Source organism: Bos grunniens, chromosome 20 (genome assembly GCF_055505025.1).
Source record: "Bos grunniens cultivar Pamir isolate PY7600 chromosome 20, Bosgru_T2T1.0, whole genome shotgun sequence".
Lineage (NCBI taxonomy): Eukaryota > Metazoa > Chordata > Mammalia > Artiodactyla > Bovidae > Bos > Bos grunniens.
The window spans coordinates 63,876,190-63,899,466 of record NC_141184.1 but is presented as its reverse complement, the minus strand read 5'-3'; the positions used below and the strand labels follow the sequence as shown (position 1 = coordinate 63,899,466).

At 39.3% G+C, this 23,277-nt stretch overlaps 1 protein-coding gene across 2 annotated transcripts; it reads right to left on the bottom strand.

Moving 5' to 3' along the window:
- Nucleotides 1-4,435: 4,435 nt before the first annotated feature.
- UTP15 (UTP15 small subunit processome component) lies at nt 4,436-23,200 on the bottom strand. 2 transcript variants are annotated; one of them, XM_086362131.1, is made up of 13 exons: nt 23,040-23,200; nt 17,970-18,133; nt 16,898-16,990; nt 16,623-16,807; nt 15,335-15,513; nt 14,755-14,880; nt 13,211-13,346; nt 11,562-11,646; nt 10,065-10,214; nt 9,236-9,337; nt 7,611-7,744; nt 7,385-7,443; nt 4,436-6,924 (listed from the first exon to the last, which is right to left on the bottom strand). In XM_086362131.1, exons 2-13 carry the CDS (start codon nt 18,057-18,059, stop codon nt 6,704-6,706), a joined length of 1,560 nt encoding a protein of 519 aa, XP_086218257.1. In that variant the 5' UTR covers nt 18,060-18,133; nt 23,040-23,200; the 3' UTR covers nt 4,436-6,703. The 2 variants fall into 2 exon arrangements, with proteins under 2 accessions (XP_086218257.1, XP_086218258.1); XM_086362132.1 differs by lacking the exon at nt 16,623-16,807.
- Nucleotides 23,201-23,277: the final 77 nt, after the last annotated feature.

Genomic DNA, 23,277 nt, shown 5'->3' with positions numbered 1-23,277 from the left:
TCATGCAATTGTCTATTTTCAGTTCTTTCTCCTCACGTGGATCTTTTCCCATTGAAAGATAAGAATGGGTTAGACAGGTGAGCCTCAAAATCTTTTTTCCTAAGGGGAAAAAAGTAAAAGAAAAAAATCTGACCACTGCTTTCCACTTGCTTCCTGTGAGGAAACTGCTTTTGACTCGAGCCTTCTGTGTTTTTTATTGGGAACACTTTGTCAAGAATCTATCTTAGTACACCTGAAACTAACATAACTTCAATTATATCTCAGTTAAGAAAAACCTTATGTGAGTGCAGTGTTTTAGAGTAGCGTTTATTAAAAAATTGTCAACCCTCATTAACAGAATTCTAAATTAAAACCCTTTTAGTCAATATAGCCATCACACAGTCATAGCTAGTATAGTAAATTTGCATAAAGAAAAGTCTGCATTAATATATATGTTTAAAGACACAATTCTGCTTTAAATTTCTTCTATAACACTAATAATCCAATGGGAACTCACATCTTACTTTCATGAATAGGGGTCTTATTTGTACATACTGCAAATCATACCATTTGCTTTCAAAATCAGAGACTTGTAAGCAGTCTCTCTCAAATCAGTTCAACCCCTTATTTTATAGTGTATGCAACTAATTTATTTTAAAAACATCCTTTATACTAGAAAGCTTCAGCCTAACCATTAAGTGATACAAATGATGTTAATAATCAGAGAAATTAAGAAAAAGCTCCAAAGAGGTTCAGGGCAAGCATACTTTTCATAATCACAAACGTGAATAACACAGTAAAGCACCTAACGCACTCTGGCATGTCATCGCATTTATCTTCACAACAATCCTATAAAGGAAGTGACATTAACTCCATGTGACAGATATGGAAGCTGAGGCCCGGGGACTTACCCGGGACCACGTAGCTCATGTTCTTTCCATTATTCTACATTGTTGAAAAGTTCCATCTTTAATTAAAAATGGGTGTTGGTTAGGTTTTGTTTCCACATTTCTGGCTAGCATCTAATAATTATTGATGACTTCTGAACCCACTGTGTCAACATTACAATAACCAAATATCTTCATTGTTTCCTGAGAGAACTCACCTTACGACTCAGCACCACAAACTTGATTGAGAGAAAAGGCTACGGAAAAAGCAGGTTTCTCATGGTTTTCAAAGTAATACTGCCACCTCGTGGACTACTAGTGAGCTAGTGGTTCTGATGCATGGTTTAAGTTCCACCTGATTAAAATTCTCAATGGGCAATAAGGCCAATTTTCAGAAACATTTTACATTGCAGGTCTCAGAAAATGCAACCATTTCATCTTGTTCACAGTAACCACATTGCTGTTTTCAAGTGTACTGCCCGAACTGGATCCAATAAGCATTCCTTCACTCCATTCAGTTATTCAGCACATTTACTAAGCACCAACTAGGAATCGTGGATAAAGTCGAGAATACAAAGATGAATAAAGATATGTTCCATGTTTCTAGAATATTCCTGCAGTGGATGAGACTAGGTACTCTTCAACCAGACTAAGTTCAAATCCCAGATCTGGCACAAACCAACTGTGTGATTTTAGACGTCACCTAAACTTCCTGTGTCACTTCAGTGTCACCATATGCAGAGTGGGAATATGAGTAGCCCTTGCCCCTAATAAGGTTAAAGTATCTTATTAACCCTAAGGGGCTTCCCTGGTGGCTTAGAAGGTAAAGAATCTTCCTACAATGCAGGAGACCCCGCTTTGATCCCTGGGTCGGGAAGATCCCCTGAAGGAAATGGCAACCCACTCCAGTATTCTTGCCTGAAGAATTCCATGGACAAGAGGAGCCTGGTGGGCTATTGTCCACAGGAGTCAGACACGACTGAGTGACTTTTACTCACCCTCACTCAACCTATGGAACACAAAGTACCTGGAAGAAGAGGTCTTTAAGAACACATTTTGCGAGTGATTCTGGTGGGTGCAGCTTGACTGAAAGCTGGGTAGCACCTCCTTAGATAAAGATGAGCAGCAGGGATGAAATGTTACTTTGGGGTGGAAAGACAAAGACTTACACTCTAGGATTAGGATAATTCACGTCAATTTATCCCAGTATATATATCTCAAAATGCACAAAAACTTATGTAAAAGCTTATTCAATGCATAACTGCAAGAATGGAAAGAGTCTGGTTAAACTGATTATGGCACATCTTGTTCAGTGAGATAGGGCAGGATTAAAAAAAAGATGAAGCAGAGCTCTATGTACTAAGTTGGCAGATTCTCTGATGCACAGTAAGTGGAAGGTGAAATGCACAACAGCAAGTATAGTGTACTCCCATTTGTTTAGAGTTGAGGGTGTATGTGTGTGTGTGTTACTCAATCGTGTCCGACTCTTTGTCACCCATTTACTATAGCCCGCCAGGTTCTTCTGTCCATGGGATTCTCCAGACAAGAATACTGGAGTGGGTTGTCATTCCCTTCTCCAGGGGGGCTTCCTGACTCAGGGATCGAGCCCAGGTCACTTACATCGAAGATAGATTCTTTACCATCTGAGCCAACAGGGAAGCCCAGATGTGTAGACTATTTTGAGGCTATGTATGCTCTTATATTTGGAGAAGGCAATGGCACCCCACTCCAGTACTCTTGCTTGGAAAATCCCGTGGACGGAGGAGCCTGGAAGTCTGCAGTCCATGGGGTCGCTGAGGGTTGGACACGACTGAGCAACTTCACTTTCACTCTTCACTTTCATGCATTGGAGAAGGAAATGGCAACCCACTCCAGTGTTCTTGCCTGGAGAATCCCAGGGACGGGGGAGCCTGGTGGGCTGCCGTCTATGGGGTCGCACAGAGTCAGACACGACTGAAGTGACTTAGCAGCAGCAGCAGCAGCAATCAGATATATTCACACAAGATTTGGAAAGCAGGAGGCAGGGGGGACCTGCTTCCTGTGTCCCTGCTAGCCAGCTTCCTCTGCGGTCCTCCCGAGTGCTGCTAATGTTGTCCCCACACCCCTCAAACAGCTGTCCTAACAGGTAGGGCAGGTGAGCCTCAATGCTTCTGGACCACTCTGCCCCATTCCTTCCCAAGAAAACCTCTCCTTAAATTTTAACGTCATTTGACTACATATGTAATACTCCACTTTATTGTTCATCAATAAGGGCCACTCTGTATTGATTCTTTTAAAAAAAAAAAAAATTTTTGGCCGCACTGGGTCTTCATGGCTGCACATGGGCTTTCTCAAGTTGTGGCGAGCAGGGGCGGGCGGGGACGACTCCTCGTTGCGATGGCTTCTCTTGTCGCAGAGCCCCAGGGTGCGCGGGCTTCAGCAGTTGTGGTACACAGGCTTATGTCCCCTGCACTGGCAGGATTTCCAACCACTGGACCACCAGGGAAGTCTTCCCCATAGAATTTTCAACACTGTTGCTCCTCGCTTGCTGTCACTCTCTCCGACGTTACTCTTGGCTTCATTCAGTCATAATCTTGGCTTGTTCACCAGCACATTTCATGTCTCCAGCTCACTACCTTTAATACCCAAACTGTAACTCCTCAACTCCACACATACCAACAGTCCGTCAACCCAGTCATTCTCAGTCCCTCATGATCTCATTGCCTTACTTACCCAGCTTTGATTCCATGGTGCATTATGCATTTCATGTCTCAGCAATGTCCTTGTCCCTTTCTTAATTACTGTGCACTCACTGATGAAACCTCTGCTGTTGATTAAGTCCACACCTCAGCCTACCCGACATCTGCATCCTCAGAGCCAAACATGACTAGAGAACAGCACAGTCATACTGACTGGTCTTGCTCCTGTAACACTTCTTCACACGTGGGCCTGAGCTCTGCTGGTAATGCTGCTTCCCTCTCTAGCACTTTCATTCCCCCGACAGTAACCACAGCAAACAACAGAAATAGTCTAGGTATTTTATAGGCATTAACTCCCTTAATTCTCACAGCCACTCTCTGTGGCTGTGCCTAATTAACAGATGAGGAAAATGAAATAGAAAGTGGTAAAATAACTTGTCCGAAGTTACACAGTCACACTGCCAGCGAGTGGCTGAGCCAAGGTTCAAACTCAGCAGACAGGCTCCAAAGTATGAGCTCTTGGCCTCTCTCATACCTACTCCGTGTTCTCTTTTCAAATGATCAACATGTCTGATCTCCAATTTCTCCAGGCTGTTTCACTTGCTTGTTTTTTTCAATAAAGGAACTCAGTAAAGAACTTCTACAAACCACCATTGTCACTACTACACACTTAACTGCATCTGTGTCACATCTCTGGCTTCCTTCCCGAGCAATGCCCAAACTATTCATACACTGTCTAAGCCAACCTTTGGGCACGCAGACCCCTACCTCCTCCCAGGGATACTGATCCAGCCACCGGCACGCCTCTCCCATAATCATCAGTTTCCCCTTCTCTACAAAGGAATTATCCCCACGAGCATTCACGGTCATTCCATTCAGAAAATTACTATATTTTAACAATCATTTTAAATGAGGCTTTTAATTAATGTTTGATAGAGCTGATTCAAGTTGAACAGACCAAATTTCTTTAAACAAACTTATACTCCAGAGTCCTTTAAACAACTTAGTAGCATTTATACATTGAAGGTATTTGATTTTCTTGTAAATAGCACTTCAAATCAACGAGCATTTGAAGCAACAAGCATTTGACCCAACAAGCAAAACTTTCCACAGTTTGTAACTTTTATAAATAAAATAAATTAAATGTACAGTGAATAAGTTCTCTGAAATACTTCAATATTTCTGCAGGTTTAGTAACATCTTAAAAATACATTTCAACTAAAATTCACAAATCTAAAAACCTGTTAGGCATTTTTAGGCATTTTAAGTTGGAAATGAAGGCCAATGTTACATTGTAATATGCCAATTACAAATAGTACTTCAAGTAACAAATACTACAGTTTGTCCCAAACTTTAAAAACTATTCATGAACTCAGCACTGAACTATTGATGGCTATGAGAACTGTTTCCTAGCCTTTTTGAAAATTTATTATTACATATCTCATCTAAAAAATGGCAGCACTCTGGTGAAGTTGTGTTAAAGGGAATGAGTGGTTTTGGCCCCAGCAAGCAGGCCAGTTCACAGTGCTGGGATGAGGAACTCAAGCTTGGGGAATTCAAGGGTGAATTCAATGATAAATGAGAATACCAATCCTGGATGCCAAAAATTCATCTTCCAAAAAACTAGCTCTTTTGGAAGAACCTCAACCTTTCAGCTTTACTAGTACCCCACTTATCAGTGCATTTATGAAATTTTAAAAAAAACTTGTAAATTAACCCTTCTTAACATAAAGACAGAGCTTCTGATCTTGACTAATCTCATAATTACTCAAGGAAGCAAATTCTTGGTTTCTTATAAGCCACTGGGCTTCACAACGGCTTAAATCAATTCATGAAGGGAAAACCAGACTCTCTGTTTGAGCATACATCCTTATCAGAACATGGGAATACTTCTTTCTGCTTTAAAAATACACATATAAATTGACAGAACTGGAAGTGAATTTAAGAGGAGACTGCAATTACAAATTTTACTTTAATTAAGGACTCTTCTAGCCTAAGACATATTTCCTTATAGATAGTTAACTACTTCAGGAACTGGGGGAAGGTGGAAAAGGGACCAAGTGTAAAATCAGTGTGCTAGAAATGAATAGTCAGTGACTATCCATCAGGAATTGATACATCCCAGGAAATCAAGAAGAAAATAAGAGTCTCTTTATAAAAAATGTGATTTATGTTGAACTTAAAAAAAAAATAAAAAATACAAGGGGTTCTGAAACACAAAATGATGTTAAGAATAGAGGAGGGAAAAATAACCTAAATACAGGCCAAAGAAAACGGTTTTCAGAGGTAGGTAGCGGCAAGATAAGCTCCAAATATAGGTATAAAAAGGCTGAAAGGCTATTGGTCACTAGAGAAATGGCAAATTTTATCATTCCCCTGACCTGAAACAAGCTGAAAAGCTGGTAGAAAGGCTGCATACTGAGGGGAAGAGGATAAATATGGTTCCGAAGGCTTACCTGCAGGCCCTGTCCTGAGCAGCACAGTCAAGATTACGGGAAGAAAAAGAAAACACAGGCTGGTGAGCACAATTTCTAGCTATCAAATCTGCCTCATCACACTCTCTGAATACATGTCAAACTCGTGTCAGCACTCGGAGTTGGCCACTAAGCTGCCACATGGGGAACAGATAGAGCCCAATTACCAGCTGAGGTGGAACTCGTGACTTGGGACAAATGATGACAGCAAGGAAAGGGGGCACGTTCAGCTGGAGCCTGGCGACCCCAAGTGCACTGACTGGAGAAAGTACTGGTTGTTGCCATTTGTTTTCTTGTTTTTCCACGATAGGAAAAAATAAAGCCCTGTTCCTCTGGCAGGATTCTTAAGTCGAAACCCTCTCCAGAGTTCTGAGTGTTTACTCAAACGGTGAAACAGAACTCAGCTATATTAAAATTAATGTCGACCTGTCCAAGATGGACATACACTATGACCAAAACTGAGATCTCTTCCAGCTGAAGATGCCATGAAATAATTCAAAATAGAACATGGAAAACCATGTTTAAAAAGTTTCTTATTTTCCAAGCATAGTTATTCCAGTCTCTTCTATAAAATTGCTTCTGCAAATAGATTTTTTTAATGTATCAAAGAGATTCTCTTCCCAATAGTTAATAGCATCAAATCTATTCCATGTTAGGAGTTCTTATGTTTCCTGTTAAGCAGACACTATGATTCAATCTTATTGTTCTCTAGAAATCCATCAGATGTATTATGCTGCAACACAGAAGTGCTTTCTTTCCTTGTCATGGTAGCAAAAAGCATATCCATCATGCCCAAGGTTTCCAGTAGTTCTCGTTGGTAATCAATCTCTTTTTCTACAAGTCCTTGAAGTATCAAAAACTTTTTATCAACTACAGGTGATTGACCAATCACAGGTAGATATATATCTAGAAAGAGAGGAAACATTAACTATAAACATCTTTCTAAACAAAATATGAACAGCAGAATTTAGAAAAAGTACAAAAATATGAAATATAAAAGACACCAAAATATCTGTACTTGTACAATTTATGTTTTACATAAATAATCCATCTGAATATATGTATTTCAGAGAGAAATAATTAATTCCGACTTATTTTTCGTTTTCTCATTAAAAATTAGTCATGGTCATTGTAGGTATTTAAAGAAAAAAACTTTTTAAATTATAATAACCCTAGTGCTAGCAATTGAAAGCCAATCCATTGTATACATTTTACTGTACTTTAAAATGCACTGACTTACTATTATTGTTTTCTCCATGAAATCTTTACTGGAGACTTGATAAAGACAAGGTATTTCAATCTATTTGATTTCATTATCTGACACCTCTACTTCTTCAAGCATGCTAGAATTTTAGCAACTACTTACCAATAATTATTTCAGCAGCATTAATCAAAACAGGGGCAAATCTTGGCTGAGACAGATTCCTACAAAGCAAAAATTCTGTTTACTGAAACCTGCAAACTTTAAAAAAATCCTTAAAACAGATTTACTAAACTGTTCTGTCAGTTCTCTACAAAGCTCAAACTAAAAGTAAATTTGGAGATAAAATTTCAGATGCAAAATACATGCATTTCAGAGACAGAAAACATACCTTATCAAAAAATTAAGAACACGACTGATTTCCTTTTCATCTCGACCTGCAAGGGCATTTGCAAGGACTCCTCTTCGATTTAGCTCCTTTATGATGGAAACTGTAACCTCAGGTGTCTTTATTGTACAAGTAGGCTAGAAAATTTTTCAGAGTCAACATGAGCAGCAGAAGAAAAGAATCAGTCTTAGTACTCACTAATAATTACCAAATTTAAACAGGTTTTTTTCCTTCCCAGTTTTGAGTCATGGCAAGAAACAAAATAATTCTTTTAAAAATAAACTCAATGTTATAGGGCAGCCTGGATGGGAGGGGAGCTTGGGAAAGAATGGATACATTTATAGCTGGATAGATACATTTACAGCTGAATGAATACATGAACAGTCAAGTCCCTTCACTGTCTACCTGAAACTATTACAACACTGTTAACTGGCTATACCCCAATACAACATAAAAAGTTTAAAATAAAAAAAAAAATTCTTTGAGGTCCAGAATTCCCTGGTGGCCCAGTGGCTAAGAATTTGCCTGCCAGTGCAGGAAAGCCGTATTCAATCCCTGTTCTGGGATGATCTCACATGCCACAGGGCAACTAAGCCCATGCGCTGCAACTACTGAAGCCCGGCACTTTCGAGTTCATCAGTGCAGTTGCTCAGTTGTGTCCAACTTTTTGCAACCCCACGGACTGTAGCACACTAGGCTTCCCTGTCCATCACCAACTCCAGGAGCTTGCTCAGACTCATGTCCATTGAATATGTGATGCCATCCAACCATCTCATCCTCTGTCATCCCCTTCTCCTCCCGCCTTCAATCTTTCCCAGCATCAGGGTTTTTTTAAATGACTTAGTTCTTCGCATCAGGTGGCCAAAGGATTGGAGAGTTTCAACTTCAGCATCAGTCCTCCCAGTGAATATTCAGGACTGATTTCCTTTAGGACTGACTGGTTGGATCTCCTTGCAGTCCAAGGGACCCTCAAGAGTCTTCTCCAACACCACAATTCAAAAGCATCAGTTCTTTGGTGCTCAGCTTTCTTTATAGTCCAACTCTCATATCCATACATGACTACTGGAAAAACCATAGCTTTGACTAGACGGACCTTTGTCTGCAAAGTAATGTCTCTGCTTTTTAATATGCTGTCTAGGTTGGTCATAGCTTTTCTTCCAAGAAGCAAGTGTCTTTTTCATTTCATGGTTGCAATCACCATCTGCAGTGATTTTGGACCCCAAGAAAATAAAGTCTGTCACTGTTTCCATTGTTTCCCCACCTATTTGCCACAAAGTGGTCCAACTGGTTGCAGACAAAAGTACATCAAGGCTAGAGTCATGCTCCGTAACAAAAGCCACCAGGAGACTCCCGTGAACCGTAACTAGAGAGAAGACCTCACTTGTCACAACTAAAGAAACCCTACATAGCAACGAAGACCCAGTGCAGCTAAAATAATTATAAAAGTTAAAAATAATGTCCTGTGGGTTCATCAGTTCCAACAAATGCACCCCGCAGGCTCTGCATGTGCAGGGCAGATGGCAGATGGGAAAGCTCTGTACCTTCCCCTCAATCATGCTCTGAACCTAAAACTGCTCTAAAAAAACGTTTTTACAAAAAGAAAAATCACACACACTTTACTCACTCACCTCAAGGACTCTGTCAAGTGCCTTAGAGATCCGGAAGTTTTTCAGATCCCTGTCATACAATTCTAGATGTTTCTTTGATGGTCTGTTGATCAAAATGTCATCCTGCATTGAAAAGCAAATTTACAAAGAAAAATCAATATCCAAATAGTTTCATTCGAAATAATCATAGTTCCACAGTGTCCTCGAAGTCTATCGTAAAGAAGGGTTATAAGCCCATGAAGTCAATCAAATGAAAACGGTACAATGTGCCACATCACCATGTTCTTAGTGTCCTGTGATTTTAACTTGGGATCCACACACAACATCTCCATCCTGGGCAGACACTGCTCACTGCAACTCTCTTTACATAGCAAGCAGTGACTGAGTAGAAAGAGAAAACAAGAATCTGAGCAACCACCTAGTACCAGTAGAGAAATCCTGGATCAATCAGAACTTCTTTGTATCTCCATCTTCTCAGATGTCAAATGGAGATATTATTGGCTCTACTCTTTTTCAGGGTTATTTAGAAGATCAAACCAGACAGTGTGTGAAAGACACTGTTCTGAGCATAGTAATGTTGCCAAGATTCAGGGCATTAAGAAGTGTCATTAGACAGTTTCTTCAACAAATGGTTTTGGGAAAACTGGACAGTTACATCCCCATTACTTATTAATTTAATGTCCCCAATCTAGCAATCTGGAGATAAATATGAAGTAGAGAAAAGTAAAATCAAGTTAAAAAATGAAGCTAACTGCCAGGTGAACTACACTTTTTCAGTAATGTGCAGGGATGAAGCTGGCTATTCTAACAACTTTCATCCATAAAAAATATATATGAAATATACAAATACCTGTTGTTTCATATAATTTTTTCCCTTAATAAAAGTTCGATATGCAGGCCTTCTTCTCCTGGGCACCGAATCCTTCTTTGCTTCAGATTTCCGATGTTTAACACTCAGTATTCCATTGGTCATTCCTACAACTATTGTCTCATCTTCATGCTAAGAGCAATTAGAAAAGTAAGTTAGTGTATTAGGAACTCATAATTCACCTTGCTTTTTCTTCCAAATACCATTTATAATGTGCTTGCTACTTGTCCGTACTTTCATCAAGAGCTCCATTAGGATACTGATTCTCTGCCTAACAGTGACTGACCTATGTGAAAAGTTAAAGTAAAATCATTTTTATTCCTCTAAGATACTACTGTTTGACAGGATCTGCTGGAGAACGGATAGGCTACCCACTCCAGTATTCTCGGGCTTCCCTTTGTGGCTCAGCTGGTTAAGAATCCACCTGCAATGAGGGAGACCTGGGTTCTATCCCTGGGTTGGGAAGATCCCCTGGAGAAGGGAAAGACTACCACTGCAGTAATCTGGCCTGGGGTCGCAAAGAGTCAGACACCGCTGAGAAATTTTCATTTTTAATTATACTTGGAAATTATCACTGCCAGTTGGTATAATAATACACAGTTAATAACATCTTGGGAAATATTTCCAAAATAATTTCTCCCCATACTCTCCTCCTAGAAAAAGACTGATGTGGTAGCATGCGTGTGTGGACCCATGCTAATTGCTTTAGTCGTGTCCAACTCTTTTGTGACCCTTTGGACTATAGCCCACCAGGTTCCTCTGTCCACAGGATCCTCCTGGCAAGAAAACTGGAGTGGGCTGCCATGCCCTCCTCCAGGGGACCTTCCCGACCCAGGGGGTGAACCCGCGTCTCCTGCGTCTCCTGCGCTAGCAGGCGTATTCTTTCCCACCAGCGCCACCAGGGAGCCCCAGAGGCGGCACGACTTTCCAACATCTTGTCAAGAAAACGTTGCATAACTTCTTTTCCACTGCCAGTTCAGATTTCTATATAAGGTGTTCAAACCTATTCCTCCTCCTCAATAGCTCATGAAACTGGACACTAAACACCCCAGAAAGAGCAGTTAACAAAGAAAAGGAGACATTCCATTTTGTTGCCCCTTTGTCTCCCCCACCCCCTGCCCGCCCTTTTGTTTTTTGGCTTAGAGAGCCAACCTGACTTTTTGGAGTATTTAACCCTTGCGTTAAATGTGCTGAAGAGAGATTTATCTACTTTCCAGGTCCTGCCCTTAGTGTTAACAATGCCTATACAACACTACAGTTAGTTTGAGTTGTGCAATGAGTAGGACCTAAATCTGAATTCATGCTTAGTTATTGAGACAACTCATATATTCCAGCCATTGTCTTAACCCAATTATCTAATGTGATAAGAAGAAACTAATACTTATTCAAATGCGAAGATAAACCTTAATACTTCACGTTAGTTTCATTTAACAGGCAAGGTTAGTCAAAGTTTAAAAAAAAAAAGCTAAAACTACTTACTGCAAGTGCAAGACTCAAAATTGAAGCTGTATAATCAAAACTGTGGACTACTTTGTAGGAAGTTGTGCTATATACTTTCACCTTCCTAACAAAAAAAGAAAAAAAAGAGCTTTGTCACAAAGCATCTTAGAAATGAGTATAAAAAGTTAGTTTTTAAAAATTCAATATATGAATATTAAAACATACAACAATGAAGAAAAATGATTAGTAACATTAGTTACAAAGTAATTTATCACTGAATCTCTTTTAAAAACAAACTCTTTTTTATTGTTTGCATAAACACTTCAACCAGCCACCAGAAGGATAGACCACTGTCTCCTGAAGATGAAACTCGAAACTAAAGAAACAGCATCAAAGTCCATTGACGTCAAAGAGCAGGGTTTCTCAGCTTCACTCATCGTTACTGACACTGTGGGCAGGATAATTCTTTGTAATGGTGGCTGTCCTGTGTACTGCAGGATCTTCAGTGGCATTTGTGACCTCTTCTCCCTACATACCAAGAACACTCTACCCCCAGGTTGTGACAACAACTGAAAATGTCCACAGAGAGTGCGAACAGCCCCTGAGGGACAAAAGGCACTCTGGGTTGAGAACTACTATGAACAGAGCTAACTTACCAGGAGCTTTTGAAGGGACACATCTAAAAATCAAGTCCCAAACTGTCTACTAATACCACTGCAGGGAATTTGCTTTATATTTACATGGTAAGTTCCTCTGTATCAGAAGTATTTTCTAGCTTTTAAAATATGTATACTTTTTAATAAATATGATGAAAAACCAAGGCTTTACATAACAGTGAAAAAAGAAATATGGAAATAAAAGGAGCAACAACAGATAAATGAAAGTAAACTCTAGAACTGGGTCATCGCTCTAGCCACATATGGCTCATGAGCACTTAAAATGTGGGCAGTGAAAAAGAAGTGAATTTATTTTATTTAATTTTAAAATTGAGGCAGTATAAAAATATTTTTCTATTAAATACAACTATATTTCACTTAAATCATAAAGTATCATTGGGCATGTATATGAGGCTGAACTTGTTTCCCGGTCTATCATTAATAATTTTATGCTGATTACATACTAAAATAATATTTTAGAGTAAATATATTATTAATTTTACCTTTTAAACATGGCTGGCAAAACTGAAAATTACATATGTAACTCAGACTGTGTTTCTGTTGTACAGCACTGTTCTAGAACATTAACTGGTGAAACACCAATGCTTACTGAATACAGTAATATTTAGAAATATGTAATTTCCAGACAATTAACACACAGAAATTTTTATACGAAGTTTTAAATTTTAAAGAATATAAGCTATATATACACATACTCATAAGTATTTCAAAATATACAATAATGATTTTAAAAGAAAACTACAGAATAACCAATTATTTTAAAAGAATATTCAAATGATTCAATAAATTCCTGAAGTATATAAATTAAAGCAAAAAATTACATCAAGGGAGAAAATAAGTTTGCTCTGTATAAATGAAAGGTCAAAACTATTTTCAACTCAACAGATTTTTTTCAGGGAAATCATTTGGCAGCATATTAATGCTATCACAAGTTGTGCAGAAATAACATTTCTTCAAGCAGTAAACATATGCACACTAAGAATGATTAAGAAAGAAAATTAAAATGCTAACCTATCCAGTGAGCCAGAGAGTAACCTCTGTCCAGAGCTGCTGAGACATAAACATGTCACAGTTTTATGATGATTTTTCAAAGACACTAGCAACTGTCCTCCTTTTAGCATGTCCCAGACTTTAACATACCGACCTCCTATAAAAAGAAATAATCATTAGTTTAATTTGGAAAACAACTGAAAAGCACCATAAAATCATTCTTCAAAGGAATTTTGGACAAAAATGGGAAAGAATAATGAAGATATCGTTTCCTAAAAATTCTGTGAATGCCAACAAAACTGAAAAACTTCTCTATAACTTTTACTCTAAGAACTGGAAGCATTCTTAAAAGCAATTTAATCCAATGGTTTAAAAAGAAATTTTTTAATATGGCATCTTTTCTTTCAGATAAGTATTAAGCAAAAGTCTAGCAGGTAAAACAGAAAAAGAGGCTGGAGAGCTAGGGGTGGGAGGGGACAAGGAAGCTGGGGTTGGTGGGGACATAGGTCTTACCCATCCTGACTGTGAAAAAGGGCCTAGACCCCAATTCTCAGTCCCTGTCTCCCCACGGGCAGCAGCTCATGAAAGAGACCACAGTTTGAAACCACTGACCTCGCCCAGTGGTCAGATAGACCTCTCATCTTCAAGGTCTATCTATATTGGTTGAGGGATGGCCCAAGGTCACACAGTTCATCAGCAACAGACAGAGATCGGCATAAAGACACCCATTCTCCCTGTTCAACTTGTACGTACTTCCATTTCTCAAAATAACAGCAAGAAAAATAGAAACTCTGACAATGTTATCAACTTATTTTGAAATCAAATAGGTATGAGGAAAAAAGTATAAAACGGGATAACTTCTATTTGGATTTTAGAATTAAGCAAAAAAACAAAGCAAAGCTATACACTACCTATGTATTCTTCTAATGCCAACACACGAATTTTGACTTAACAAATGAAAAAAGCCAATTTACTACTTCCATTATAAATCTGAAAATGCACTATGAACAATAATGAAAAAAATACCTCACTTTCAACTTGACGAAAAATACACTGAGGCCACTCTGAGTCCACGTTATCTCCTCCTCCAGCACTATCAGCTCTTTGCTGAGTAAGGCCATTTCAATCAAGAGTCACATAAAAAGAGAGAAGCCTAATTCTAGATCTGAAAGAACTTGTGTTTTCAAAAGCAGCTACAGATCTCGTATGTAGGAACAACAGCAGGAGTCCGACCTGGATTTCTGGGTAAGTACACAACACAGGCTCTCAAATTCTGAGATTGCCGATTTGCTACTTACCACTTTTTCTTGGACAAATTACTTAAAACTTTGTCTTTATTTTGTAAAACAGAGAAAACTATCTTTTAAGCACATCTAGGGGACTGGAGAGAATAAAAGCACAGTGCCTGGCTCACAGTAGGTACTCAGTAAATAAAAACTGCTCACCTATCCCACTTGTCAACTGTCTAAGCAAAAAAACTAAATGTGCGATTCAAGTGCACACTGACAAAGAAATACCTGACTCGAGACAAACAATACTGGTGAAACAATTTTTAAAGGAAATACCTGCTGATACCAGAAGACCTCCAGAGGGAAAAAGCAGGACACTCTCCACTGGCTGTCCATGCTCAACAGAGATAACACTCTGGTTTGTTCGTGCATCAAACATCTTCACAGTATGATCATACGACCCTAAAACAAAAACGTGTGTGTGTGCATATTCAAACAAAACTTTACCAGGAGAAAAGGCTTAGATGAAATTTTAAAAAGACATATGTATACTCAAGATACAGTACTTCTAAACCCTCTGTTACCACTGTCTGTTTCTGAAACACTAACCTACATGGAACCTTAAACTACTCCTGCCTTCAGACGACTGAGTCATCTGGGAGCCTGACACAGACACCCATGAGGACTGGACTGCATCACCTCTGCTTCCCGACCACTGGGGGAGCTCTGAAAACCAGAGCACGATGCTTCAAATCACATGTGGAGGACAATTAAGAACAATCCCCCAAAGAAGAAAAAGAAAAGAAAACAACAGGATAAACACATACATATTTCTTTGAAAAAGAATCCCAAAGCAACATCCAAGTATATCAATAAACTTAACAACTTCAAGAGGGAAGAAAAAGATTTCACTAACCTGTGACAAAGAGATCTGTGTTCAGTTTGCTAGCACATCCACACCTCACATAATCTGAATGTTCTTTGAATGTCAGAATTTCTTTGGAGTTTGGAATATCCCATAATTTAACTGTATAATCATCAGCCCCAGAAACCACATGATATTTGTCAGCTGTAAAATCTACTGAATGAACTGCTCTGAAAAATCAAGAATCAATATATCAAAAAACAAGAAAAAATTATTTCTGGTATCGTCTAACATCCTAAATAACAAGAAAAGCAGCTCATTTTCAGTAAGTAATTGTAGAGAGAAATCATGAGAGAAAAATAAAATCTTAAAAATCTTTAAACAGATGTTTATCCTCAAGCCAATTTAAAATGTATATATCCCTGGTACTATGAAGTTAATAAAAATACTGAACAATGGCCTTAAAATTATATTTTCTGATATGTTAACATTTCTACTTTGCTGCTCAGTGGAAAGTTAAATGTTCTAAATGTTGGCACAAAGTTACTTTAATTTAAAAAATTTAAAAATGGGTAGATTTTAAAAAATTCTAAGGAGACTTGCCACTAAGCAGAATCATGTTCCATGAATCTACTATATTTAAAACATTTCACTGATGAACTAAGACTATCCTGATAATATACTATAAAAAACACTTTTTGAGACTTAAAATCAACAGTAAATTTCAGCAATGACATTGGTAATCCTGAAACAAAGTTATAAAACTGCCTTTGGCTGTTTAATTTTTAAGAAGCAAAATACCAAATACAAGTAGAAAAAAAAAATCCCACCTTCCAACTTGATTTCAAAAAAACAAACTCTATTTGTTTATATTAAATCCAGGCCTCTTGAGTTCTCCATAACAGTTGTGAGGTTGCCTTTAGAACCTCAATGGGGTCACAAAACTCACTGAGAAGTTAACGAAAGCTATAGGACGTCTACATAGAGAAACTCACATTTCCTAAAATGTTGCAAAAAATTCTAGGGAATTCATGAGCCCCATCAAAATGGACCACAGGACTGAACCAAGTTATGCACGCTGTCTTAGAACAATCAGGAAATAAAGTCAATAATGGTACATAATCGTCACAGAACTCTTTCTTTCAAAGCCTGTAAAACCAACAGAACTTACAACAAATGTACAGAAAGACAACTATCTGTAACTGTATGGTGAGAGATATTAACCGGTTTATTGTGACAATCATTACACAATATACACAAATACTGTACACCTGAAAGTAACAGAATGTATGCTAATTATACTTCAATAAAAAAATAAAACAAAACAACTGTCTCTTACTTAGTATGGCCTTCAAACTGCCTGAGGGGAGCCCTCCCGCTTATATCAAAAAGCTGAACCCCACCATCTTCACTGCCAGCCACAAGGAGTCTACCATCCTGTCGAAAAGTAGCACAGTATGCTGTGTCTTTAAATCGGGAAAAGGTTTTTATAGGTTCTTGGGAGTATCGGCCATAAATGTGAATCTACAACAAGATAAAAAACACAGCATTTTACTAGATGGCTCAAGAACAGCAGTAAATATAAACTACGTGAAAGAAAAATATTATATTTACCCTTGAAGAAGCTGTGACTGCATAGTTATACGGAGGCTGGGGAGAAAAGTCCACTTTTGACACTGCACCAAACTCCTTGATCTGAACAGGTGTCTTAATGAAAAATAATAGAGAGTATTAACACAGTTACAACCATGCAGGCTACTTTGTACCCTGCCTTTTTTTCACTAACATATCTTAGCTAACTTTTCATGTGAGCAATAGCTTTACCATCCATTATAAGATATATCATAACTTACTTTACCAGTCCACTACTAACAAACAGGTTTTTCTGAGATTTCTAATATTATAAATAATACTTCAATGAGCATCTTTACACATAAGGATAACATACACAAATTTTGGAGAGTATATTCACTGGTGAAGTTCCAAGCTGTGTAATTTACAAGACCACAAGTTATTTTTATCGTAAGAGATAATGCCAGAATTGCCCTCTGAAAAGTTTGCACCAATTTTCCCTACCTCAAGCAGAAATGATGATCAAAATTTTTCATTTGCGCCAACATTATACATGAAAAGGTATCTAAATTATTACTCAATAATTATCTAATTATTGTTTTAATTTGCACTTATTCAATTATGAGTGAAGTTGGAGCTCTTTTAATATATTTATTGGCTACTTAAATTTCCTTTCCTATAAACTTTCCAATCCAAACATCTTTCCATTTTTCTATTAAGTCAATCATCTTTTTTATAAAGAAAAATCATTTAATTAGCCTTTTCAGACAGCAAAGAATTCATTTTACATCTCTTCCTCCTGAGATTAAGAAAAAAAAGTTTTTTTAAAACCTTCTTTCATATGAGATTCAAGTTCTAAAATTTAATTCACTTGCATTGATTAATCATCTATTGTGTGTTAGATACCTGTATTATTAAACTGATTAAGGAATATGGATTTTTATATAATTCCAAGAAAAAAAAATCAGACATCCAATTTTCTACCCAAACTATAAGCTGCTGACAGATTATTTTTAGTTATTAACTCTTTACTAGCATATCCAAAGTCTTACAAATGCTGGAGAAATTGGCATTAAATGCAAAACAGCACCCCCTTAATTTTGTCTACACTTACCTTATAGTTGTTCCAGTACAGTGTATCTTGGGTGATTTTTTCACCAAGTACAGGATATGTCTGGATTGATACAGGCTTATAACCAGCCATACTTTCATATAATTGCACTGTTATCCAAGGGTAACTAGTTTGAAACTGGTGTAATTAAAGTGACTGTCTTATGTCTGAAAAAAAAATATTTTATATACACATTACTACTATTCATAAACCTATATATAGTTATGATTCTTACTCTGTGTCTTTTCCAAAGGTTGTGCGGTAGCTTATAGATCAGTGATCATAACCATTTAACCTTAATACAGAAGAGACAATCTAAAGGAAACAAGAAGAAAACAGGGCTACCATAGTGTACTATCTGCTCAGTTATACGCAGAGACTACACACAAATGTTCTCGCACCTAACTGACCAATTTACAACACTTGGGAATAAATCTGGCTCAGCCATCCAGTTGCCAAAGCAGAGCGAAACACACTGGCTTGGAACATTCATTTATTAACAACAGAAAATATTAACATGAAACTGCAAATACAAATGCTTCCTAAAATTAAACTTAAAACAACATTTAATCTATAAAAACAGTCTAAGGACCTGGGGCTTCCCTGATGGCTCAGAGGGTAAAGCGTCTGCCCACAATGCAGGAGACCCGGGTTCGATTCCTGGTTCAGGAAGATCCCATGGAGAAGGAAATGGCACCCCACTCCAGTACTCTTGCCTAGAAAATCCCATGGATGGAGAAGCCTGGTAGGCTACAGTCCATGGGGTCACAAAGAGTTGGACACGACTGAGCGACTTCACTTCACTAGGGACCTGACTTCCTGAAAGCCTAAAACTGCCAAGAAGAAAGCAGAGCTGATATTTTAATGTAGACGAATAAAATTAAATTTAAAAGCTTCTGATGTAGAAGATTAAAATTAAGTTAGTTGATTTTAAAAGGCTTAAACTTAAGAAAGAAAACACGAATAAAACAATTCTGAAGTGAAATTCTAGGAAGAAATATCAATAACCTCAGATATGCAGATGACACCACCCTTATGGCAGAAAGTGAAGAGGAACTAAAAAGCCTCTTGATGAAAGCGAAGAGGAGAGTGAAAAAGTTGGCTTAAAGCTCAACATTCAGAAAACGAAGATCATGGCATCTGGTCCCATCACTGCCTGGGAAATAGAGACGCTTACTCCTTGGAAGGAAAGTTATGACCAACCTAGATAGCATATTCAAAAGCAGAGACACTACTTTGCGAAAAAAGGTCCGTCTAGTCAAGGCTATGGTTTTTCCAGTGGTCATGTATGGATGCGAGAGCTAGGCTGTGAAGAAAGCTGAGCACCGAAGAATTGATGCTTTTGAACTGTGGTGCTGGAGAAGACTCTTGAGAGTCCCTTGGACTGCAAGGAGATCCAACCAGTCCATTCTAAAGGAGATCAGCCCTGGGTGCTCTTTGGAAGGACTGATGCTAAAGCTGAAACTCCAGTACTTTAGCCACCTCATGCAACGAGTTGACTCATTGGAAAAGACTCTGATGCTGGGAGGGATTGGGGGCAGGAGGAGAAGGGGACGACAGAGGATGAGATGGCTGGATGGCATCACTGACTCGATGGACGTGAGTTTGAGTGAACTCCGGGAGATGGTGATGGACGGGGAGGCCTGGCGTGCTGCGATTCATGGGGTCGCAAAGAGTCGGACATGACTGAGCAACTGAACTGAACTGAAAGCTTTTATAATTCCACATTTGTTTTATTAAATCTAAGGTTTAAAAAATAACTTTTCACAACATGAAGAGTGTTTCTTTGCATAAACTTCTTCACATACCATAGGATCTTTACAATACCTTTACCTAAATGTTTTACAATGTTGTGCTGGTTTCTGCCATACAACAACTAATTAAAACTTTTAACTAACATGTAATTAAGCTGAAATGTCTTTCCAGAACCATTTATTTGCAACAGGGGAATAATTCAGTGGAGCAACTCATCTATTCTCAAAAGTCTGAAAACACTGTAACACCAAAATACACAGGTGCAACATATTTTAAAGGCTTTGATGAAACATGGCAATTCATGATTTAAAAAAGGGAAACTATTCTGTTCACTGAAGTACTTACAAAGTAACACACTGTTCTGGGCACTGTGGCACAATGCTGAGTGAAACAGACATGGTCAGTGCCTTCATATACTCTGAGACTCTTCATTTCAGCTGGTAATTGGCACCAGCTGGGAATCTTGAATCAGTCCTAACTTGTCGTTCCTTCTCACTTCTAACATATAATATTTAGCAAGAGCTGCTGCTTTTACCTTCCAAATCTTTCTAAACTCCATAATGTCCACACCACCTAGTTAGACTGCTCTAATTCACATCTTCTCAACTACTGAAATAGTGCAATATAAGGTCTCCCTGACTCTGTCTGTCTTCCAAATAGCCGTCAGTTACCGAACTACCATGCAAATCTAGCTTTTGCTACAAAGCCCAAAACTGCCCAGAAAAGAAGGTGCAAGCTCCTTCAAACAGAATTAAGGCCCTCTGTAATCTTGCCCTTGCTTATCTTTCCAGCTTCACTTCTTTTTACTCACTTAACACACCATGCTCTTCCTTGTCTCAGTATCTGTCTTCATCTGTGCTCTCTGGCAAGAATGATCTCTTTCTACCTACCTCTTATTTATCACTTAATATTTGAGAATCACATCCTCCAGGAAACCTCTGACTTCCTTAGCTAGGTTACAGGCTTGTCTTTTATAAATCTACTTGACTGTATTTCTGTCAATTCATATAAACATATGGCATCATAATGATCCTTTTTCCCCATTAGTCAAAGCAATGGTTTTTCCAGTAGTCATGTCTGGATGTGAGAGCTGGGCCATAAAGAAAGCTGAGCGCCAAAGAATTGATGCTTTTGAACTGTGGTGTTGGAAAAGACTCTTGAGAATCCCTTGGACTGCAAGGAGGTCAAACCAGTCAGTCCTAAAGGAAATCAGTTCTGAATATTCATTGAAAGGACTGATGCTGAAACTGAAACTCCAATACTTTGGCCACCTGATGGGAAGAACTGACACACTGGAAAAGAGCCTGATGCTGCAAAAGATTGAAGGCAGGAGAAGGGTATGACAGAGGATGAGATGGTTGGATGGCATCACTGACTCGATGGACATCAGTCTGAGCAGGCTCCAGAAGTTGTTGATAGACAGGGGCTTGGCATGCTGCAGTCCATGGGGTGGCAAAGAGTCGGACATGACTGAGGGGCCGAACTGAAACTGAACATTTTATGTCTGGAAGACTAAAAACAACTGCCCGATGGGGGCTTCCCTGGCTCAGACAGTGAAGAATCTGCCTGTAATGCAAGAGATGTGGGTTCAATTCCTCGGCTGGGAAGATCCCCTGGAGAAGGGAATGACTATACCCACTCCAGCGTCCCTGCCTGGAGAATCCCACGGACAGAGAAGCCTCGTGGGCTACGGTCCATGGAATCACAAAAAGTCAGATGTGACTGAGCGACTAACACTTGAGTTTCAAATAAATATTCGTGAAAGGAACAAAAGGAAGCATTGTGCTGGGTTATATGGGAAACAAAATTAAAACCATGAGTGGTGTGAACACTGCTATAAAGCACAAGTCCACAGAGTTTTTCTGTAAAAGGCCAAAGAATAAATATTTTAGGCTTTGTAGGCCAGCAGGCAAAATGGAGGATATTATGTAGTTACTTACATACCAAGAAAGAAAAAATTCCAAATTTTTTACTAACAAGCTACCCCCAAATAACTGTAAGTATGATATTCTGTTTATGAATGAAAGAGACTCTTTGGAGAAGGGGGAGAAAGTTACATGGACTTTGAATGATGTGTCCTGTCATCAAATAGGGCTTCCCCGGTGGCAAAGTGGTAAAGAACCTGCCTGTCAATTCAGGAGATGCAGGAGACTCAGGTTCGATCCCTGGGTCGGGAAGATCCCCTAGAGGAGGGCATGGCAGCCCACTCCAGTCTTCCTGCCTGGAGAATCCCCATGGACAGACGAGCCTGGGGAGCCAAGGTCCATAGGGCGACAGAGAGTGAGACACAACTGAAGCCACTTAGCACATACCCATCATCAAACAAATCACAAATGTTCATCTATAAAAAACATACGTGGCTCACTAACGACCCCAGAACAGACAGTGGGCCAGATCTAGCCTGTCTGTGGGCCTTAGCCCCTCACTAGAGCACGACTGACCCTTGAACAGCAGTTTTGAATTGTGTGGGTCTGCTTAGAGCAGATTTTTTTTCAACAGTAAATACCACAGTACTACAGAATTACGGCTTGTTGAAAGCACAAGTGGAGCCCAGGATGTGGAGGAATCCCATACACGGAGAGTCCACTGTAAGTTATCCCTCCGAAGAAGGTAAGGGCCCCTAAAGCTACCTCACCGCAGTGTTCGAGAGTCAACTATATAGGCGATGGAGAACATAACTGCCTTGAAAGAAGTACTTTACAGTGGTTTGCCAGATTAAAGTGACGAACAGCATCAGAGGCAGGAGAGGGGAAGCAAGACGGTGTAAAAGCACGGATGCAAGAAGTGACGTGAAAATGAACAGGAAGAAAACAATCAGAGAGTGGTAACAGGCTGAAAAAACCGGGCCTGAATGAAAACTAGGTACTACTACATCACAAGGCAGAACACCAAAAGTATGCTATAAGTAATATACAGAAAACAAAACGCTCAGACGAGACTTCAACTGGGAGGCTACCAGAAACATTCAAAGTGTGCATTTCAGTTGGGCCTTTAGAATAATATTGAAACCAATTAACCACTTAATAAGAGCGGGCACTGCAAACTGAGAGAACCACATAAGCAAAGACAGAGATGGAAATCTGCCTACTACTTTGAAAGGGTGTGGATGACTCCAGGGACTAATAATGGTGGACAGTAGAAGTGGAGAGTGACCGTAGAGGAGGAAAATCTAGGTCGAAAGTAAATTGCGAGGATCCTGAGAGGTTGCTTAAGGAGTTTAGCCACTCCGCGGAGACCGGGAAGCCCCAGGGAAACATGCTAGATAGCAAGGAAGGCCTGATGTGAGTCTGGGGTACCTTCATTAGGAGCCCCCTTTACCTCGGTAAGCCCGGACGGTCCGCCGAGACTCCAGCGTCAAGAATTTCTTGGACTCCGCCAGTCCCCTTCCTGACTATGCAGGAGAACATGCAGAAGATCACGTGGATACTGTAAGAAACCCCTGAAACACGCCGCGAACAGACGAGCCCGTCGGGTCGCACGAAGGTGACGTCAGGGCGCAGGCTCCCGAGACGCACGCAGCCTGGGTGACGCAGGGGAGGGTCCGGTGGGCGGGGCT